The sequence below is a fragment of the Castor canadensis genome, chromosome 2 (genome assembly GCF_047511655.1).
Source record: "Castor canadensis chromosome 2, mCasCan1.hap1v2, whole genome shotgun sequence".
In the NCBI taxonomy this organism is placed as follows: Eukaryota; Metazoa; Chordata; class Mammalia; order Rodentia; family Castoridae; genus Castor; species Castor canadensis.
The window spans coordinates 157,454,120-157,476,683 of record NC_133387.1 but is presented as its reverse complement, the minus strand read 5'-3'; the positions used below and the strand labels follow the sequence as shown (position 1 = coordinate 157,476,683).

General features: G+C 34.8%; 1 protein-coding gene across 14 annotated transcripts in view; it reads left to right on the top strand.

Annotated features, from left to right (window-relative positions):
• Herc1 (HECT and RLD domain containing E3 ubiquitin protein ligase family member 1) overlaps positions 1-22,564 on the top strand; it is a 218,121-nt gene that overhangs the window by 77,532 nt on the left and 118,025 nt on the right. For all 14 annotated transcript variants that reach the window (XR_012445504.1, XM_074066147.1, XM_074066154.1 and 11 more), the window contains exons 6-16: positions 1,897-1,993; positions 2,479-2,622; positions 4,065-4,192; positions 7,569-7,713; positions 7,940-8,111; positions 9,693-9,827; positions 10,119-10,284; positions 19,279-19,404; positions 20,458-20,679; positions 21,473-21,625; positions 21,763-21,895. Coding sequence is in view for 13 of the 14 variants with exons in the window: in XM_074066147.1 (XP_073922248.1) it covers positions 1,897-1,993; positions 2,479-2,622; positions 4,065-4,192; positions 7,569-7,713; positions 7,940-8,111; positions 9,693-9,827; positions 10,119-10,284; positions 19,279-19,404; positions 20,458-20,679; positions 21,473-21,625; positions 21,763-21,895 (1,621 nt within the window). In the remaining variant the exon portion in view is untranslated. The remainder of the gene's footprint in view (positions 1-1,896; positions 1,994-2,478; positions 2,623-4,064; positions 4,193-7,568; positions 7,714-7,939; positions 8,112-9,692; positions 9,828-10,118; positions 10,285-19,278; positions 19,405-20,457; positions 20,680-21,472; positions 21,626-21,762; positions 21,896-22,564) is intronic.

The window sequence follows — 22,564 nt, the reverse complement described above, 5'->3', positions numbered from 1 at the left end:
CAGGCACTCTACCACTTGAGCCATACCTCCAGTCCAGTTCTTATTTTCATAAGGTAGGTTTTCCCATTTCACATGTAAGGAAAGTAAGGATCATTCATTCAGTATTTATTTAGCATCTTCACAGTGTTAGGCAGTATTTTAGGCATTAGATATATAACACTGAACAAGACAGACAAGATGTCTTCTCTCATAGAGCTTTAATCTTTAGGATAGAGATAAGTAATAAACATAAAAATGTTTCACATAATAATAAAGAAAAAATTGAGTATTAGAGACTAACTTGGACAGGGCATGATATTAGGTAACGGGGTCAGAGGAAACGCTTGAGGAAGTAGCTTTTTAATAGATCTGAATCATGAGGCATTTATAGTGGTTAAGTAATTGCTGAGGGTCCCACTTAAATAAATGATGCCATTTGAAACTGAACCTAGCTATTCTTCTTATGTTTATTTTATTTTTCTTTAAAGAGGAAATTTATGCAAGGTTTCTCCATTTTAGGATTGCATTCTTTCCATGAAAGTTGCCTTACATAAAAATCTTTGTGAAGTCTAATTTTAATTTTCTAACAATATATTAGGTACATTTTTTCCTTATGAGAGGTTTTCTGATAGGGTTGACTATGAAACTTTACTCTGTTATAACTTTCAGTATTTTAACTTACACATTGGAACATTCCACTTTGAAAACATCAGTGGATACTTGATATGACGTTGAATATGCTAGGAGTGATGTCACACGTCTGTAATCCCAGTACTCAGCAGATAGAGGCAAAAGATTTGTGAGACTGAAGCCAGTCTAGGCTATGTAGCCAGACCCTGTCTCAAAGCAACAACAACAACAACAAAATATGGGGTTCTGAGGAACTTCAGATACTATTTCAAATACTATTTGAAATTTTTTATTCTCTTGGTCTTTCTCATACCTTCTTTCTCCCATAATTCCATTTCTTTATCTATCTTCCTTTGAATGTCCCACTTTTATAATGGAAACATGGCCAATTAAAAGCAACATAGTATGAGCATCCTGAAGGAAAAATGTCACAATTTTAAATTAATAATGTACAGATAAAAATTTTAGAAGTTCTTAGCATAGCATTTAGAATGTGTGATGTGTTTAGCTTTTTTTTAATTGAATTTATAATTTGAATTAAGTTCTCCTTTTTGGATATTAAAAGATACCAAGCTATTGGTACAGACTTTTTTCTCTGTGTAGTTTTTAGCAGTCACTGATTTTTATCAGTGTTAGAAGGTATGAGTGCTCCCCAAGTTATATTGTTATATATCCTTATTTCCCTTAATCTACTAATTAGTTGTATAGCTATTTAAGGGGAAAGAAGTATTGTCATTAGTTTAATTAATATAAGCTTATATACTGTTTAGATCTCGTTATATTGATAATAGTCTATGTTTTCAGTTTTTTTTTTTTTTTTTTTTTTTTACAGTTATCCTTATTATGTAATGGTTTTTCTTGATCATCCAGGACCAGAGGTTTTTTTTGAACTGGAGGTTTTGTATAATGTTATATTTTAAAAATTATCACTGTTCCATGGGTGTCGAGCTCTCTCCAAATCCTTAAATAAAGACTTGATTGATGATACAGTATTCCTTTAAGTGATTAGACTGATATCTTCAGAGCACCTGCTATCAGTTACTATGCCTGTGAGTTGAAAAGTTGTCCTCTCCTTTGGGTAGAAGCCAGGGTTCATGCCTTGGCAAGCATAGGCACTTACTTAACTGCTTGACCGGTCACCCTTGTCCTGAGTACAGCCTTCACATCTGTACATGGATGAATACAGATGAGTTTTGAATAATACCTGTGAAGTCTCTGTATAGGTTAAATACAGACCATGAGTTTTAGCATCTATGTGCTCATCAGATTCACTTGTATGCAATGCAGGTTGTTGTTTGTGTGTCAGCTGGATACAGACATAGTGCTGCTGTCACTGAGGATGGTGAATTATATACATGGGGCGAAGGAGACTTTGGAAGATTAGGTAAGATTTTTTAAAAAATTGAAGTTATTCCCACAAAATGGAAATGATTACACTTACTGAGAACCAGTGAAAGTATATTATTTTGTTAATTTTAAGATCAGAGTAAGATAATTTTATGTAGCTAGTACCCAGATTCTGGAATTTATCAAGTGCCTATTGAGACCAGACACTATAGGGCTTCAGGGATTAAAAAATAATAATAATAACATCGTGATCCTGAAGTTTATAATGTTCTGGGTAGTGAAAACAAGTTGACATGCGCATGATACAAGATAGAATAAGGTAAGTGCTGTGAGCGTAAATAGAATGGTTCATTAATTTGCCTGGATTCCCCAGTTTGGGAGCAGAGGAGAAAACTGAGAAGAAATGATTCTGTTTTTCATATTTAATTTCACTTGAAAATAGCTTGTAACATTTATTCCACTTGTAATAGACTGGAGAAAAAGAGTTAACATTGTTTCTTTGTTGTGTGTGTTTTATACAAGGTCATGGTGACAGTAATAGCCGTAATATTCCAACATTAGTAAAAGACATAAGCAATGTTGGAGAGGTTTCCTGTGGCAGTTCACATACTATTGCTTTATCTAAAGATGGAAGGACTGTGTGGTCTTTTGGAGGAGGAGACAATGGTATGTAAAAAATATTTATTGATGGCTTTGGTCTTTTTCTTGAAATTATTTTTAATTTATTTTTTAGGCATACATGCCTAGTGTAGAAAAAACATAAAAATGCAGATTAGCAGAAATAAAGATCAAATTATTCTTTTTCCAGTATTGCTTTAATCATTATTAACACTTTGGTAGATTGACTTCTAAAAATATATGTTTATACAAATATTTACATATATTTCTGCATAGATGCCTTTTAAAAACCCAATCTTCCTATATATTCCATACATACTATTTTATAACCTGCTTGTTTTAATCTGACATCTTATGAGTATCTTTCCTGTATGAACAAACTTGACTTTATACTTTATTCATTAATTCTCTCATTCATTCATTCATTCATATATTTATTGCTGGGGATTGAACTCATGGCCTTATGCATGCTTGGCAAGCGTTCTACCACTGAGCTACATTTCCAGCCCTATACTATTTTTTTAAAAGGCCCAAAATATTCTTTCATATGTCTGCAGTACAGTTTATAAAACCAGTTTGTCATTGTTGAGTATCTAGATGATTTCCAGTTTTTTTTCACTATTAAAAACAACACTGCCTACTCCATCTCTTCCCTTCCCTCATTCTTCTTTCTTTCTCCTTCTCTTTTTACCATGTGAGGACATGAAGTGAAGACAGTTATCTACAAATCAGGAAGAGTAAACAAATAAAACACTGAAATGAATGAACAAATCTTTCTTCACTTTAACTAATCACTCCTACAAACAGTGTAAATGCTCACTTGCCCATAGCACTCAGCAATATAAAATATTAAAAGGAAGATAATTTTAGCTGGGTATGGTGGCTCATACCTATAATCCCAGTACTTGGAAGGCTGAGGCAAGGAAGTCTTGAGTTTAAGGTTATCCTGGACTCTATAGTGAGACTCAGTCTCAAAAAACAAGATAATTTCAATAGTGAAAATGGTTTAATTTAGTTTTTATTTCCTTGATTTCTAGTAAGGTTGGATTTATATGCTCGTCATTTGTTTTCCCTTTTCAGTGATTTTCCGAGTTTTCTATTTCATGAACTATTCAACCTTTTCTAAGTTTCTAAAAATTATGTGAATGTATTGTGAATGTATATTCTTGTTGAGAACTTGTGTATTATGGTATCACATTTGAAGTTTAGAAATATGACCACTTAAGGAAGAGAAAGAAAGAACAATAATTTTCCATGTCTCTTTAAAGTGATTTTAACTGCTTGCAATTAAGATACAAAAGGTTATTAGTTGGTTGTTGAGCATTCATTTGTTAACTTCCTCTGCTATCAGAAACTTAATAACTTTCCATGTCTGTCAGGTTAGTGATATAAAGATTAGAGCGCTTTATCAACTTTAGTACTTATACAAAGAAGTAGAGACTCTTTAAAACAAGTGACTTGTTTAACTTGACTGTATTTGTTTTTTGTAGGCAAACTTGGTCATGGTGATACCAACAGAGTATATAAACCTAAAGTTATTGAAGCTTTACAAGGAATGTTTATTCGCAAAGTTTGTGCGGGGAGCCAATCTTCACTTGCCTTGACATCAACAGGACAGGTAGGACTAAGGGATGAACATAAAAAGAGAGGATTTCAGAGGACTAGGTGACTAAACAGTAATTTAAATTTTGAAAAAAAATTATTTAAAAGTAAAACATTTTTAGGCAGCATACTGAAATGAAATACTTCCTTCTGTTTGAAGTAGAGTATCTGAAAAGTAACCCAGGTTTTCTGACTGTGTAACCCAGATGCATTTTTCTTTAGCCCCCTGTAAGCAGCTGACTTTATAAAATCATTTAGCACTTAGCACCCCTTAAACCTTTTTCCCTAAAAATCATAGCTGGTGGGGAAAAGCAAGAGTAAAACTTGATGGAGCCAGGCAGGAAAGTGATCAAAAAAAGGATAAAGAGAAAACTTTCATATGGAAAATAGTCTGGGGTTTAGTTATTTCTGAGGAACAGGTTTAGCAAGTTAGGATAGTTAGAATTTTATGATACCTTTAAGGGTTTTGAGTTTTTGCATATGTGTTTTGACTCCTTCCCCTATTTGTTGGTGATAAGGATGGGCTAGGTATGGTTGACAGTATTTCCTCCCATATGTCCATCAGCAATAGCAGTGAAAAAGTGAGCCAACCACTTATATTCTTTTATGTAGGAGCTCACTATTTGCAAGGTAGTGGTATAAAATTGTTTTCTGACTAATTCCCAAGGCAGATGAGCAGTAAAGCTGAGATTTACATATAATTTAGTTATTCTTTGGAGACTGAAATGCTTTGTGTCCTAAAAAGTCCAACTTAGACTGTTCATCACCTTATATTCATTACATTAGTTAATTGTATCCTCAAAAATTTCTCTTTGACATGTTTGTCATTATCAGCTTTGTAGTAAGAATCCATGAATTGAAGTCAGAAGATACTTATTTGATGTATAGCCACAAGCAAATCACAGACCTCCACTGAGTGTCATGTACTTCTTTATTATGAGAGGGGAAATAATTTCTGCTCTGTGTACAAGTAATCATGTAAAATAATTATTTGAATTGAAAATTTCTGTAAACTATGAAGTACTGTTTAACAGTTTATTGATGGTAAATAATAATTAATATATCCATTATATTGAATTCCAAGGGTACTTGTAAGTTATTTGCTATATAGAAGAGTTGTATCATGAGTACATTAAGTTATAGGAAATCAAATATGTATGTTTATAAGAAATAAAGTGAGAGATATATTTTAAATGGTAAGATTAGTTCTGTTTACTATTATACTGGTTGAGTGTGAGGTGAAGATCAATATTTGCTTTTCTCTCATGCCATCTGAGTTCTCTCATGCCTCTTCCAAACTAACTTCCCACCATACTAAGGGTAATTCTAGATATGGTATTTGTTTTCTTATACAACATGATCTGATCCCTAAATGCACAACAAATATTCTTTATCTGGTGCTCACCTGAAGGAACATGCAAGAGAGATCTAGTCATGAGTGATTTCGCTTTTCAGTAATGATTTTGACTGTGTATTATTTCACCTTCCTTGTCTTTTCCTTATCTCTCCTAAAATAAGCCTTTACTGTATTGGAATTTTGCACTTATCTTAAATAAATTCTCTGGCATCTAAATAAGGATTTTTGTTAAAGAGGTTTAACCTGTTAACAGTAGTCTTTTCTAGATAACTGAAAGACCCAAATAACAACAACAAAACAGTGAAAAAACCTTTATGGCATAAAGATAAGACCATGCATACTCTTATCAAAATCCATTGAAAGTGGGCACTAGTGGCTCATACTTGTAATCTTAGCAATTTGGGAGGCTGAGATGGGGAGGATCATGATTCCATGCCAGACTGGACAAAAAAAGAAAGTTCATGAGACCCTATCTCAACAGAAAAAAAGCTGGGTATGGTGACAGGTGCCCATTATCCTAACTATGTTGGGATGTTTAAAATAGGAAGATCCCAGTCCAGCCTGGCCTGGGCAAAAAGTGAGACCCTATTTCCAAAATAACCAGAGCAAAATGGGCTGGAAGCACGACTCAAGTGGTAGAGCTCCTGCTTAGCAAGCATGAAGCCCTTAATTCAAGCCCCAGTACTACCTCCCTGAAACCCTTCCAAAAACCAAACCAAACTAAAAGAAAACAAAAAACTCCCAGCTCATTGAGGGACAAAAACCAGTTTGCTTATTGTTTTGATATTGTTCATTTTGTGTTACCAAATTGGCAGTCATTCATCCTTTCCTATTCCTGTATTCTTTGTGCAACACTTTCCCCAATCATCTTAACATAGTCAGTAGTCATTTTGGCATTAATTAGTAAAAAATGAAATGTTCAAGGGAAACTCTGTTGACTACTGCTTCACATGGCATTTTTTGTAAGTGATAATTAAAAATTATAACAATGAGAGGTATTTTTTAAACTAAATCTTAAACATCAGTTTTGTGATTTATATAATCCATTTTATATTATCACACTTCAGTCTAATCTTGGTCTCATCTGCAGAAACATGTAACACAACATGTAAAGGAGAAGTTTTAAGATAATATTTCTAAAACTGCTAAGATTGAGCAAAATAATAAAATACAAACTAATTAGTAAGAGCTTTAACAGAATTTCTCAGATGGTTCCATTTTATCTATAACCAGTTTTTTTAGCCGCTTGTCTGCCTATAAAATGAACATTTCAAAACAGTAAATCACTGTGACTATTTTTAAAATGACCAGGCAGTAAATATTATTTTAATATTAGAAAGTTATTTAGTATTAAGTTGCATTCTTGTTTGATAGATGCTATTTATTCCTTAAACAATTCAGATTGACAGCCTAATCATTTTAGGAATTTTTTTTTTTGAAATTTGACCTCATGATTTTATTTTCTGTATAAAAAGAAAAATAGTTGAAGCTTAGAACTGGATCACTTGCCGCTCTCTCTTCTTCTCCCAGTTTAAAATGCTTGCATCTCTTAATACCCAGCATTCTCTTAGATCTGCAGTTGGGCTCAACATACTCAAGCCTCAGCACAGTTTTCTTTGCAGTGTTAGCTTTTTTCTGGTGAATATGCCCACCATAGCCACTCTACTTATCATAGTGTTGTTTCCCTGAGCATATAGAGAATTCTTGCCCTTCTTGTTCTGTGTCACTTTGTGAGGTTGGTGCTTGCCATTCTTTTTACAGATAGTCTGAGGGGTTTTAGGAACATTAACCTCTTTGATTCCACCACTTCAGTTCCTCGTCCGCAAGGTTCCTTCAGAGTTGCTCCCGCCAATATTTTTTTTTTTTGACATATTGGGTCACACATGAGCCTATCCCTATCCTGGGAAAGTACCACTGAAGCAAGGGGGCAAGGATTTTAGCTACCTTAACCCCAGTCTACCATGATTATGGGAGGGCTATTGGCACCAAAAGCTCATCTTAGGAATTTATGTGTTGTGTATTTTTTTCTTTTGAGGTCTATGCTTGGGGCTGTGGGGCTTGCCTAGGTTGTGGATCTTCAGAAGCTACTGCTTTGAGACCCAAGCTTATTGAAGAACTGGCTGCCACAAGAATAGTTGATATTTCTATCGGAGACAGCCATTGTTTGGCTCTTTCTCATGGTAAAGTCATTTTTTGTTTTGTTTGTGCTTTTCTGAGAGAGTATCACTATGTATGTAGTCGAGACTCACCATGAGCTTGAAATTCTCCTGCCTCAGCCTCCCGAGTGCTGGAATTACAGGCATGCTAAGTCATTTGTTTTTAAAGAAATACTATTAACTATTACCTTTCTTAAATATATTATATTTATATTTGGCTTTTCTTTTGTAATTTATGTTTCATTTTTAGATAATGAAGTTTATGCCTGGGGCAATAACTCAATGGGGCAGTGTGGCCAAGGAAATTCCACAGGTCCTATTACTAAACCAAAGAAAGTGAGTGGTTTAGATGGCATAGCTATTCAGCAGATCTCAGCTGGAACATCACATAGTCTGGCATGGACTGCTCTCCCTAGGGACAGGTAACATTGCTTATGTTTTAAAATTCTTGTATTTTAATAATAGCAACACCACCAGATAAAACAAGAATAACTGTACTTTGTTCATAAAGTGTTCTTCTGAACATTTCTAGTATTGATTCTTTACTATCATAGAAAGACACATAGATCCTTTTTCATTTGAATATTGAGATTACATCTGTTTCATAAGCAAGAAGTTATACCCTGAATTTAATGGTCTTCTAAACATTTTAAATTCCCTGTCTGTAGATAATGATTTTAAAAATTAAATGTTTATACATCAGGAGAAAGTTAAATAGTTAAAATGAAAACTTGTCTTTATTGTTTAAGAGAATTGTTTAACCTCAGTGCTCTTTACCTGGTTGGGTTTATGGGGGAGAAAAAACAAACAAAACCAAATGAGGATGGTACTAGGACTTGAACTCAGGGCCTCTCACTTGCTAAACTGACATTTTACCACTGAGTCACACCCCTAGCCATTGTCGACATACTTTTAAATTAAGGCAGCTTTGTTTTGCAGAAATTTAGATTTTTTTCTTAAAGTGATAATCATACCTTTTAAATTAATTAGGTAGGTGATTTTAGTCAGTTATAGGATACTGAATTTTAAGTAGTTTGTTTTTTTTCAGATATTTACAGATGCATGTGGGCTGATTTATAACTGAGAATGTATTGTATGTGCATTTTATAAATACCTTTGATTCAGAAAGGGTTTATTACGATATTCTAACCAATTTCACTATTTATAGGTAGTTATCTCCCTTCAAACAAAAACCAAAAACAAATAAATTGAATGTAAATAATTTGCTATTGGTGTGAAATCTGCAGTCTTCCCCTTCATATGTATGTAGTTGTTTCCTAAGATCTTCAAAGTCTTGACAAGCACTTTAAGAGACTTTCTTTTCCTTTCCTTTTTTTTTTTTCTGGTGGTACCATTGGTTGAACTCAAGGCCTTTTGGTTGCTAGGCAGACACTACCACTTGAACCATGCCTCCAGCCCTTTTAACTTTGGTTATTTTTGAGATAGAATCTCACATTTATGCCTGGATTAGCCTGGATCATGATCCTCCTACTTATGCTTCCTGTGTAGCTAGGATGACAGGCATCTGCCACCATGCCCAGCATTTTATTGGTTGTGATACGACCTTGTGAGCTTTTTACCTGGGCTGGTCTTAAACTGTGATCTTACTGATCTTCACTTCCTGAATATTTGGAATTACAGGCCTGAGTCACTGTACCTGGTTGGTGTTTTTCTTCTAATAGATTCCAATATATCATTCTATAGAGTCAGGCTAATTTTCTTAATACGAAATACACATTTTACCAACCCTTAGATCCAGAATTTAGTAGATCATGTGCCTTAGCTCTCTGTTTTCAGTTGAGTGGACATCCAAACTTTCCAGCGTAGGTGGTGGTTATGTTTTCTTCTTAAAGGTGACAAAATTCTTGGTTTTCCTCGTTTGCCAAACTAAAGAGTTTTGTCACTTTCATAATCAGAAGGTTTTCTTTACATCTTGTTATTGAGCACGTGTAGAATTTCATTTTAAGACTTTTTCATGATTTTCATGTGCTTTTTTCTTCTAGACAAGTTGTTGCATGGCACCGACCTTACTGTGTAGATCTTGAAGAAAGCACCTTCTCACATCTGCGTTCTTTTCTTGAGAGATACTGTGATAAGATAAATAGTGAGATTCCTCCACTCCCTTTCCCTTCATCAAGGTGTGTTATAGATATGTATGTGTATGTGTGTATTAATTACTGTTTTTGAAATTTGACCTACTAGTTCTTATTTTTCTCCAAACTAATAAAACTTCTTTGAAGCTAAAAAAGAAATGAAATTATTATTAATAACTTTTAGGCTTAAAAAAGTTACCCACAATTATACAAATCATATTTTAAAGTTAACATTCATCATGATTTGACAAAATTTTTAAAGAAAAAAATTTACCCAAACTGTATAGTACATATACTTTTATGTTTCAGAAATTCACAGCAGTTTATTGGTTTCAGGGAACACCACAGTTTCCTCAAGCTGTGCCTGAAGCTGCTTTCAAATCACCTTGCCCTTGCACTTGCTGGAGGGGTAGCTACCAGCATTCTTGGGAGACAGGCAGGTCCACTTCGAAATTTGCTCTTCAGGTTGATGGACTCAACTGTGCCAGATGAAATTCAAGAGGTAAGAGAATAGGACTCATGAATCTGTAACTCATGTCATTGTTCCTTGAAATTTTAGCTATATGATATATTCACCTATACATTGGACAACTTCAGTTGTGCGTTCTTTCTTTTATTACTATTTTTTTGGTGGGAGTAGATACTTTTGGTTAACTCATTTTTTTAAGACAAATGTCAGATACTGTCTCTGAGAAACCTTTAAGTCTTTGCTCTCCTACCAGGTTGGGTTTCTGTCATATGTGTTCTCATTGTATCACATTATATTTTAGTTGCCTACTGACAAACATATTTATCTTTTTTGTCACAAAATGAACTTTTTTGTTTTTTGGTGGTATTGGGGTTTGAACTCAGGGTCTTGCTTGCTAGGCAGGTGCTCTATCACTTTAGACATGCTGTTAGATCCACAAAATGTATTTCTGAAGACGAGGATCTAGTTTTTATTTATTTTTGTATCCTTAGTGTCTAGTGCTTGGTTTGGTCAATCATAGTAGCTAAGTGGAGTTCATCTACTTGAACTCCATTCAAAACTAGGAGATAATTGAGGAGGACTATAAGTGGCTAGAATAGAACAGTGATTATAAATAAGAGACAGTTTGAAAAAGCACATTTGATATCATAATATTAATGTAGAACTTAAACCATTTTTGTAAGACAAAAATAAGGATAGAATTATAATAATTTTTAATATATTCACTCCTAAATAACCAGTGGTTCAAAGAAAAGATCACAAGGAACATTTTAAAAATAATTTGAACTAAGTGAAAATAAAAATACAGCATAGCTGGGCATGGTGGTTCATGCCTGTAATCCCTGTGCTTAGGAAGCTGAGGCATGGGACATGAGTTTGAGGTTACCTTGAGCATACCTAGTGAGATGTATGCTCAAAAAACAAAATAAAAAAACCAGTGTACCAAAACTGAAAGAATAACGCTAATATTTTTATAGGAAAAATTTGTAGCTCTAAATGCTTATGTTTAAAAATAACATAGATCTCAAATCAGTGATTAAGGGCTAGGGCAAGTAGAAAAAAAGGAAGGTAGTGTAGATTAGAATGAAATTAAAGAAACAAAGAATAGGAAACAGTTGAGAAAATCCATGAAATCAAATGTTGAGTTTTTGAAAACATCAGCAAAGTTGAGGACTTCTAGGTATATTGACCAAGAAAAAAAGAATGGAGATTCAAATTACTCAAATCAGGAATGAAAGAAGTGACAGTATTGCTAACCCCTCAAAAATAAAAGAGAATTAGAAGGGAATGCTATGAACAATTGTATGTCAACAAATTAGATGAAATGAACATACATTCCTAGAAAGACAAACTACCAAAAGGAACTCAAGAACAAAATCTGAATGAACCTATAATGTATGAAGATTAAATTTATAAGTTTTTAAAAATCCCATAAAAAAGTTCAAGGTCAAATGGCTTCACTGGTGAATTATTCTAAATGTTTGAAAGAAGGATTAGCCTCAGTACTTCACAAACTGTTCTAGAATATAGAAGTAAATACTTCCCAAGTATACGAGGCAAGTATTATCCTGTTGCCAAAAGTAAATTTTGAAAAGTAAATTTAAAAATTTTGAAAATTTTGAAAGGAAAAAAAAAAAAAAACTATAGATAGTTTTCCATCATGAATGTAGGTGTAAAAGTCCTCAACAGACTACTTGCAAATCAAATCCAGAAATTTCTCTAAAATATTGCCAGGTGCTGGTGGCTCATGCTTATAATTGTAGCTACTCAGGAGGCAGAGATCAGGAGGATCACAGTTTGAAACCAGCCCCTGCAGAATGGTTCTGTTGAGACCTAACCCATCACAAAAAAAAGGGCTGGTGGCCTGGCTCAAGATGTAGACCCTGAGTTCACGCCATAGTGCCATAAAACAAAATAAATAAAATAAAACACATAAAATAAAATAAATTATATACTGTGACAAAATGGGACATATCTCAGCAATGTTAGGTTGGTTCAAAATATAAGAATTGGGGATCACCAGTTTCCAGGTCCCCCTGCATTCCCCAATATGCAGTTTTTCTCTTCTCTTCTCTACAAATAAAATCTTTCCGACCTCTGCAAAAAGAAAAAAAAAATTATATATATATATATATATATAAATCAATCAATACACCATTATTAATAGAAGAAAGTACAAATATGTGATCATCTTAATACAGAAAAAGCACTTAACAAAATTCACTTTTGTTCCATGATAAAATATTTAACAAACTAGTAGGAAGGAACTCTCTTAATGTGATAAAGAGTGACTATGAAAAATTCATAGCTAATAAAATAGTGTAAAAAAACTGAAAGTTTTTTCCCCTAAGATCAGGAACAAGACAGTGATTTTAGCTCTTGCTATTTCTATTCTAGCCAGGGAAGTCATGAAAGATAAATTAAAAAAAAAAGGCATCTAGATTGGAAAGGAGGTAATCTTGTGTATAGAAAATCCTAAGGATTCCATAAAGAAAACTAAACAAAACATAAAAAGAACACAGCCTACTAGGGCTAATAAATGACTTCAGCAGCATACAGGATAGAAGATACTATAATTAGTTATATTTCCATATATAAGCAATGCATAATCCAAAAATGAAATTAAGAGAACAGATTTATGTACAAAAGCATCAAAAAGAATACTTAGGCCAGGTGCCGGTGGCTCATGCCTTAATACTAGCTACTAAGGAAGCAGAGATCAGGAGGATCATGGTTCGAAGCCAGCCCAGATGAATATTTCCTGAGACCCTATCTCAAAAAAAACCTTCACAAAAATAGCGCTGGTGGAGTGGCTCAAGATGAAGGCCCTTACTTAAAAAGCTAAACATTGATCTACCATTTGATCCAGCAATACCACTCTTGGGGATATACCCAAAAGACTGTGACACAGGTTACTCCAGAGGCACCTGCACACCCATGTTTATTGTAGCACTATTCACAATAGCCAAGTTATGGAAACAGCCAAGATGCCCCACTACTGACAAATGGATCAAGAAAATGTGGTATCTATACACAATGGAATTTTATGCAGCCATGAAGAAGAACAAAATGTTACCATTCGCTGGTAAATGGATGGAATTGGAGAACATCATTCTGAGTGAGGTTAGCCTGGCCCAAAAGACCAAAAATCGTATGTTCTCCCTCATATGTGGACATTAGATCAAGGGCAAACACAAGGGGATTGAACTTTGAGCACATGATAAAAGCGAGAGCACACAAGGGAGGTATGAGGATAGGTAAGACACCTAAAAAATTAGCTAGCATTTGTTGCCCTTAACGCAGAGAAACTAAAGCAGATACCTTAAAAGCAACTGAGGCCAATAGGAGAAGGGGACCAGGAACTAGAGAAAAGGTTAGATCAAAAAGAATTAACCTAGAAGGTAACACACACGCACAGGAAATTAATGTGAGTCAACTCCCTGTATAGCTATCCTTATCTCAACTAGCAAAAACCCTTGTTTCTTCCTATTACTGCTTATACTCTCTCTTCAACAAAATTAGAGATAAGGGCAAAATAGTTTCTGCTGGGTATCGAGGGGGTGGGGGGGAGAGGGAGGGGGTGGAGTGGGTAGTAAGGGAGAGGGTGGGGTCAGGGGGGAGAAATGACCCAAGCATTGTATGCACATATGAATAATAAAACAATAAAAATAAAACAAAACAAAAAAAGAAATTAAATTCCAGAATGTCAAACATGGTGCTTGTATGATTGGTTGATTCTCTCTGCTCAGGATTCTTTCTGCTTATAGCCAAATTGGAATTAAAAAAAAAATTAGTTGCTTTCCCAAAAAAACAAAAAACAAACAAACAAACAAACAAAAAAGATGAAGGCCCTGAGTACAAACCCCAGTACCACAAAGAAAAAAAAAAAAGAATACTTAGGAAGTGGAAAGATACCTTATATTCACATTTTGTTAGCCTTAACTTTGTTAACATGTCAATACTCCCCAAATTAGTTTAGATTCAGTGTAGTTAATATTAAAATTTGTTGCATTTTGTTTGCAGAATGTTGACTGCTGATCTTAAAGTTTATATGGAAATTCAAGGGACCCAGAATAGCCAAAGCAATCTTGAAAATAAAGAAAGTTGTAAGACTCACCACTCTTATTACTTTCTAGCTAATCAAAATAGAGTGGTACTGACAGAAGGATAGACACAGAGATAAGTGGAATAGAATTGAGAATCCAGAAATAAACGCATACTCTTGTGCTTTACTAATATTTCTGTAAGAGTGCTAAGATGATTCAATGAGAGAAAGATCTTTTCATCAAATGATGTTGGGCCAACTGGTTACCCACATGCAAAAGAATGAAGTTAGATTGTATCTCACATTATATATGAAAATGAACTCAAAATGTAGCAAAGACTTAAGTCTAAGACCTACAACTATAAAAATCCTAAAAGATTTTGGTCTTGGATTAGGCAGTTCTTTCTTAGATAGGACACCAAAAACACAAGCAACTAAAGAAAAATAAATGGGACTTCTTCAAAATTAAAACTGTCTGTGCTTCAAAGGATACAATCAAGAAAATGAAAAACAGTTCACAGAATGGAAGAAATATTTGCGATTGAGATATCTGATAAAGTTCTAGTTTCTAGAATATATGAAAAATCCTTACAATTGAACAATAAAAACAAAAAACCTAATTATAAAAAATGAGCAAATAATCTTACTAGGTGTGTTTTCAGAAAAGAGATACAAATAGCCAAAGAGCACAGGAAAAAGTAGTTGATATCATTAGTTATTAGCAATATGCAAATGAAAACCCACAATGAGGTACCTCTTCATATCCATCCACTAAATAGCTAAAATAAAAAAGACTGACAATAGCAAGTGTTTATGAATATGGAGAAGATAGAACCCTCATGGTTTTGAGTAATGTAAAATGGTGCTGCTACTTCAGGAAACATATAGTTCCTTAAAGAAACATATTTACCTTATGACCAGCAATTACACTACTAGGTCTATACCTAAGAGAACTGAAAATATATGTCTATAAAAAACTTGTATGTGAAACCTGGTGCGGGTGCCTCACACCTATAATCCTAGCTACTCAGGAGACAGAGATCAGGAGGATCATGGTTTGAAGCCATATCTGGCAAGTAGTTCATGAGATCCTATCTCAAAAAAACCCATCACATAAAAAAGGGCTGGTGGAGTGGCTCAAGTGTTAATAGTACCAGCCTAGCAAGCATGTGGCCCTGAGTTCAAACCCCAGTGCCACAAAATACAAAAAATAAAAAACAAAACCCCTTGTATGTGAATGTTCATAGTAGCTCAAAAATGAAAACACCACAAATGTCCACAACTGATGAGTTAACAAAATGTGATATATCTATACAATGCAATATTTTCAGCCATATAAAGTAATGAAGTACTGATACATGGCTACAACATGACTGAACCTTATAAACTTTATGCTAAGTGAAATGAGCCAGACACAAAGGGCCAAATATTGTATGACTTCATAAATACGAAATTTATAGAGCAAGCAGAAAAGAAAGAAGATTAATAGTTGTTACAGATTCAGGGGAGGGGAGATTGGGGGGTGACTGCTAATAGGTACATCGTTTCTTTTTGGAATGCTGAACACATTTCAAAATTAGGTAGTGATGGTTGCACAATTCTGTAATTATGGCACATCCATTATATATCAACTTTAAAGACATATTTTTCAACTAGAACATATTCCCTGGGATGAGGGTGGGAAGAATATTAACCTGTTGGTGAGTAGGAGCTATAATAATACTAGAATAGTATGAGGTGGTGTTTGTTGGTTTTTGGTGCCATCCTGGGAATTGAACCAGGCTCTCATGCTTGCTAGGTGTGGATTTTTAAAAGGTTTAAAATATTGGAATAAAATGAAGAAAAATTATCTTTAGAATTGTCTGCTCCTTGTATTTCCTTGGTAGCTACCCCAGCTTAGGAAAATAGAGATGGATTCTCCTAGGATGTGTATAGGGTTCTTCTGATTATGGCTATTTCTGTTCCTCTTTGCTTATCCCTGAAACTTTTAGTAATACCTGTTTGTGGTAGGTCTTTTGTTCTTTCTCTCTTTTTTTCCTTGTACCCTCTCTGAATTTCCAACTTTTTATTTCAAGCCAATTGTAGACTTAAGGAAAAGTTGCATAAATAGTTTTTTTGTCTCTCACCAGCTTTCCCTAATGTTACATAATCATAGTATAATAATCAAAATAAGAAATTAATATTCGTTTAATACTATAAACACTAGTTTTCCACAAGTGTCCTCATTCAGTTGTATGTTCCTATTCAGGATTCCATTTTACATTTCATTGTTACCTCTCTTTAGTCTCCTATAACAATTCCTCAGCCTTTCCTTGTCTTTCATGACCTTGACACTTCATGGTTTGGTCTATTATCTTATTAAATATCTCTTATTTTATTTACTTTATTTTTTGGCAGTACTGGGGTTTAAACTTGCTAGGCAAGCACTCTACCACTTGAGCCATGTCCCCACCCCCTTTTCCTTTAATTATATTTTGAATAGGATTTCACAGTTTTGCCCAGGACTGAGATCCTTTTATTTACACTTCTCAAATAGTTGGGATGACAAGCACTCACCACTATGCCCAGCTTATTGGTTGAGATGGTGTCTTGCTAACTTTTACTTGGGCTCAACCTCTAACCATGGTCTTCTGAATCTCTACCTCCCAAGTAGCTTGGATTACAAGTGTGAGCCACTGCATCTAGCACTTCTCTCTGTTATTTTCTCATGAAAAGATTGATTGTATATTTTTGGCAAGAATACCACTGAAAGGAGGCATCACAGTACATCATCATATGGGGTTCATATTGACATGGCTTACCTTGATCTCTTGGATTCAAAGAATATATTTTCTATTTACCCATTCTTTGAAGCTAGGTCTGATGGTGTATGCTTCCTGGTACTCTTCCCTTTGTTGCAAAAGTACCTAAGTTTCTAGGGATTCTACAATATAAACCACAGTGCTTCTTTACTTTCTTCATTTTTTACTTAAAATGCAGCCATTTTTAGTCTCTCTAAAAAGCCAGCTAACTTAGCTGTTGCTTTCTCCTTCCAAAATTTTGATGCTGTTTTTCCCTCACCACTTTATTTATTTATTTATTTATTTTATTGTTTTATTATTCATATGTGCATACAAGGCTTGGGTCATTTCTCCCCCCTGACCCCACCCCCTCCCTTACCACCCACTCCTCCCCCTCCCTCTCCCCCCAACCCCCTCGATACCTGGCAGAAACTATTTTGCCCTTATCTCTAATTTTGTTGCAGAGAGAGTATAAGCAATAATAGGAAGGAACAAGGGTTTTTGCTGATTGAGATAAGGATAGCTATACAGGGAGTTGACTCACATTAATTTCCTGTGCATGTGTGTTACCTTCTAGGTTAATTCTTTTTTATCTATAAGCTTTTCTCTAGTTCCTGGTCCCCTTTTCCTATTGGCCTCAGTTGCTTTTAAGGTATCTGCTTTAGTTTCTCTGCGTTGAGGGCAACAAATGCTAGCTAATTTTTTAGGTGTCTTACCTATCCTCATACCTCCCTTGTGTGCTCTCACTTTTATCATGTGCTCAAAGTCCAGTCCCATTGTTGTGTTTGCCCTTGATCTAATGTCCACATATGAGGGAGAAAATACGATTTTTGGTCTTTTGGGCCAGGCTAAACTCACTCAGAGTGATGTTCTCCAATTCCATCCGTTTACCAGTGAATGATAACATTTCGTTCTTCTTCATGGCTGCATAAAGTTCCATTGTGTATAAGATACCACATTTTCTTAATCCATTCGTCAGTGGATTAAGTCCCTCATCACTTTAAAAATACATTTTTTTTGGAGGTATTGGAGTTTGAACCCAGGGCCTCACACTTGCTAGATAAGTGTTCTTCATTCATCCCAGCCCTTTTTGCTTTAGTTTGTTTTTCACATAGGATCTCATGCTTTTGCCTGGACTAACCTCGGAACATAGTCCTCCTACCTCTACCTTCCAAGTTGCAGGCATGTACTTCCATGCCCAGCCCCCAAAATATTTATTTATTAAGCTACCCTTGCCACCTCATCCTTTTAGGTTGGCATTGGGAGAGGGAGTATATTTATTCAGTCCTTAATCTTTAGTTATCTCTGTTTAATTTCCATGGCTAAATTTGATTTGATTATGACCTGAGGAAGTCATTGAAGGTTCTTTCAATTCTTAGATGATGGAGAAAATATAACTTTTGATGGAAGCTATTAATTATTCCTGTTCACTTGAATTTTTAATCACTATACCATTTAATTCAAGGAATTATAAACATTGATTAACAGGAACTGTTAATCAATTTAGAACTGAAAAGCACTACAGAATCTGATTTTACTGATAAAAAGCCATGAAGTTATGAAGTTTAAGATAATGCAAGTAGCTATTGCTTATACTGTTCCTACTCTCTGAACCTTTGTTTAGTTGAGTGCTAATTAACTCTTTAATTCTCAGATGAGTAATACTCACGGAGACTGTCCATGAGCCTGTGGGCCACACTGATTGCCTGTGTTTGTGTGTATACCTACACAAGTTTCTGTTTCTTTTTAGTTTCCTTATATGGCTCCTTTCACAGTTATAATTACTTGCTCAGGTTTTTTTTTCCCCCATTAGATGATATTCCCTCCTGTTTCTGTATTACTTTGCAGTCTCAACAGAGTAAGCTTAACATTTATATTTGTTGGGTGATGATTAAGTACTGTTTATTTTCCAGTCTCAAAGACATCTAAAGAGGACTTACATTTTCTTTTCTGCATTCTACCTGTTTTTAGACCTCCATGATGCTAATAGACAGTGGTCAATTTTCATGCATTTTTATTAAAATAATAGGAACTGGCTAATCAACCAGTTGGTATTAATTGTCTGGTTAGTAGGAAAAACGCCACTGAGCCCTGTAGCTTTCTCGCTGCTAAGATGCCATTAATTTTCACTCTGTGATGTTTCTTAAATTTTTTGTTTTCTAGTCCATTTCTTTGGGCTTTAACCCAGGCTTTTGTTGTTAGGTTGTAATTGAAACTCTGTCAGTGGGAGCAACCATGCTATTACCTCCATTAAGAGAACGTATGGAATTACTTCATTCTCTTTTACCCCAAGGACCTGATAGATGGGAAAGTTTATCTAAAGGACAGGTAAGCCTTTGCATGGTATCTAAGTAAACCAGTCATATCACAAAAAATTAGATTGAGAGGAAAATAAAGCTAATCAGCTGCCTTGTGTTCATGAAGTAGTACTTGATGGACTGTAAATCCTACGTATGTAATGTTATATGTTGGAAGAATTCCCAAATGTCTAGTGACCTTAGGTGAAGCAAGTGGTAATTTACTAAATTATTTCAAGTCAATCATTAAGTAATAACGAATTTTTCCATCGTTGATTATGGTGTAAAAGTAGAATTCCCCTTGTTTATAGTGTACTGAGTTGAATAAATGTGCTCTTGGTTCCATGTCCACAACTTTGTTTGGAACTGTTTAATCTAAAAAGCAGTAGATGACTGCTAAGATGAAGTATTTGAGGATAGGAGTATGCTTATTCTGTTTATTTTTATTACCTTAAATTCCTTAAAATAAGTACATTTTTGCTGAACCTAGTAGAGCTATGGATTTGAGGGGGGAAGTGGTAATTACTGGCAATATAATATCTGCAGATGTTTCCCAATGAGAATATTGTGTTAGCATAGATTTCAGGTGATTTATTTACTTATATTTTTGTTTGGTGGGACTGGAGTTTGACTCAGGTCTTCATACTTGAGAAGCAGGTACTCTGTCACTTGAGTCACACCTCCAGTCCTTTCTCTGGTTAGGTGCCAGTCTAGTGATTTATTTTAAACATCAGAATAAGTAGTCGTCATTGGTAATTCTATAATATAATGTATAGTATAATTTACCTGTTGGTGTTTCCTATTCCTGTTTCCTTACAGTGCTTAAATTATTATGCACAATATGCCATTTTAGCTTAGAGTTGTAGGCATTATAATAAACAATGAAATAAAAGCCTAAAGTTGCATTTTTTTCAATGGTATTAGTTGGAGTTTTTAAAAATACATATTCTGAATATTATTGTTTATTAGGCTATTAAGTACATTAGTTAGCATTATTAGTGTGTATACTTTTTTCTAGGACTCTTTATTCCCTCTTCTGATTCATTTTAAGCTAATTATGGGTTTCTTTTTCATGGTTCTTTAGAGAATGCAACTCGATATAATTCTGACAAGTTTGCAAGATCATACCCATGTAGCCTCCCTTCTTGGCTATAGCTCACCTTCTGATGCTGTGGACCTCTCTTCTGTGTGTACTGGCTATGGAAGCTTGTCTGATCAGCCTTATGGTACTCAGAGCTGCCATCCAGACACTCATCTGGCTGAAATTTTGATGAAAACCCTCTTAAGAAATTTAGGATTTTATACAGTAAGTTGCTTTTTCATTATCATAAGAAAAGAATTAAGGGATAAGGATCTTTTTAGATCATAGTATTTTTACATTTAAACATTTATTATATAAGTAAAATTTTAGTCCTTTCGTCCCAAAGAGGGAAGCATATCAGGTCTTCTGAAATATTGTAGGAACCAAATGACATGTAATTGACAATTACGAAGAGATTTGTGCTATAATTTTATCAGACTTTTCTCATATTAATAAAGAATAATAAACAGGTAAAAGTAGTGAGAGTGATTTTTCAAGAGAAAAAGGATTAACTTTAACCATATATTATCTTACTAAAATAGTGTGATTGGTATTAATTGTCTAGTCAGTAGGAAAAACGCCACTGAGCCCTGTAGCTTTCTCCCTGCTAAGATGCCATTAATTTTCACTCTGTGATGTTTCTTAAATTTTTTGTTTTCTAGTCCATTTCTTTGGGCTTTAACCCAGGCTGTCATGATCTAATGTTAACAAGTGTTAAAACCATTGACTCTACTGGTGGTTTCTTTTCAGCATCTCACTGATGGAATAACCTCTTTATATTAAACTAACACCCCTTCAGAACCTTCATTATCAGCTTTCTCACCATTCTTGTCAGTGCTCATTCTTTCCCAAAATTGCACATGATATACCTATCTATCTTCTGCCTTTTCTTCACCAGTGTGAATCTTAAGACTTGACTGTTCTAGGAAACCTTGCCCAAATAATCCCTTCTAACCATGTGAATGTTGCTTCATTGCCATGCATTTCAAATATAATCTTCATTTGTGTGTCATTTTAGGATCAAGCATTTGGTGAACTAGAAAAAAATAGTGATAAATTTCTACTTGGAACATCATCATCAGAGAATAGCCAGCCTGCTCATCTTCATGAGTTACTGTGTTCACTACAGAAACAGCTGCTTGCATTTTGTCATATTAATAATGTTAGTGAGGTATGTGATTTTTTTTTTTTTTTTTGCCTTTTATGGTTATCTACCACAGACCTTGAAACAAAAGACTTGGGTATACTGTAATATTTTTGTACCTTATATTTTCAAAGTCATAATTTGGGGAACTTTTTTCTCCTCAGAATTCAAGCAGTGTGGCATTACTTCATAAACATCTTCAACTCTTGTTGCCTCATGCCACAGATATTTATTCACGTTCTGCAAATTTGCTCAAAGAAAGTCCTTGGAATGGCAGTGTTGGAGAAAAATTAAGAGGTGAGTTTGGTATTGAATTTCACATTTAAAGCCAGAATCATAAGCCTTTCCAAAGCCTCATGAGTGAGGGCCTGAAGTCTTAGTGGAAGAGGAATGATCTTAAGAGTCAGTTTTTCTGTCTCTCTCTCTGCCTTTCTCTCTCTCTCTGACTTTCTTTCCCTCCTTCTCTCCCTCTCTCCCTCTCTCCCTCCCTCTCTCCTTCTCTCTCTCCCTCCCTCTTTCTTTCTGTACTGGGGATAGAACTCAGGGCCTGAGCTTGCTAGACAAGCACTCTACCACTTGAGCCATGTCCCAGTCCTTTTGTTTTTGAGATAAGGTCTCACTAACTTTGCCAGGACTAGCCTTGAACTTCCAATTCTTCTTCCTCTGCTTCCCAGGTAGTTGGGATTACAAGTGTGCACTACCATGACTGACTTAAGTCTCCTGTTTACTGAAGATCTTTTGATCTTGGTTTAGGGCTAATGGTAACAGTGATTGGTCTTGAAAGAGTTTAATTGGCATGACAGAAGTCTAATTTAAAGACATTGAATGGTATAAACTCAAAAAGATTAATTTTAAATGCATAAATTGAGAGTTGGGTTTTTGTTTGTTTCTTTGTTTCTTTGTGGGACTGGGTTAGAACTCAGGGCTTCGTGCTTGCAAAGCAGGTGCCACTTGAACCACACCTCC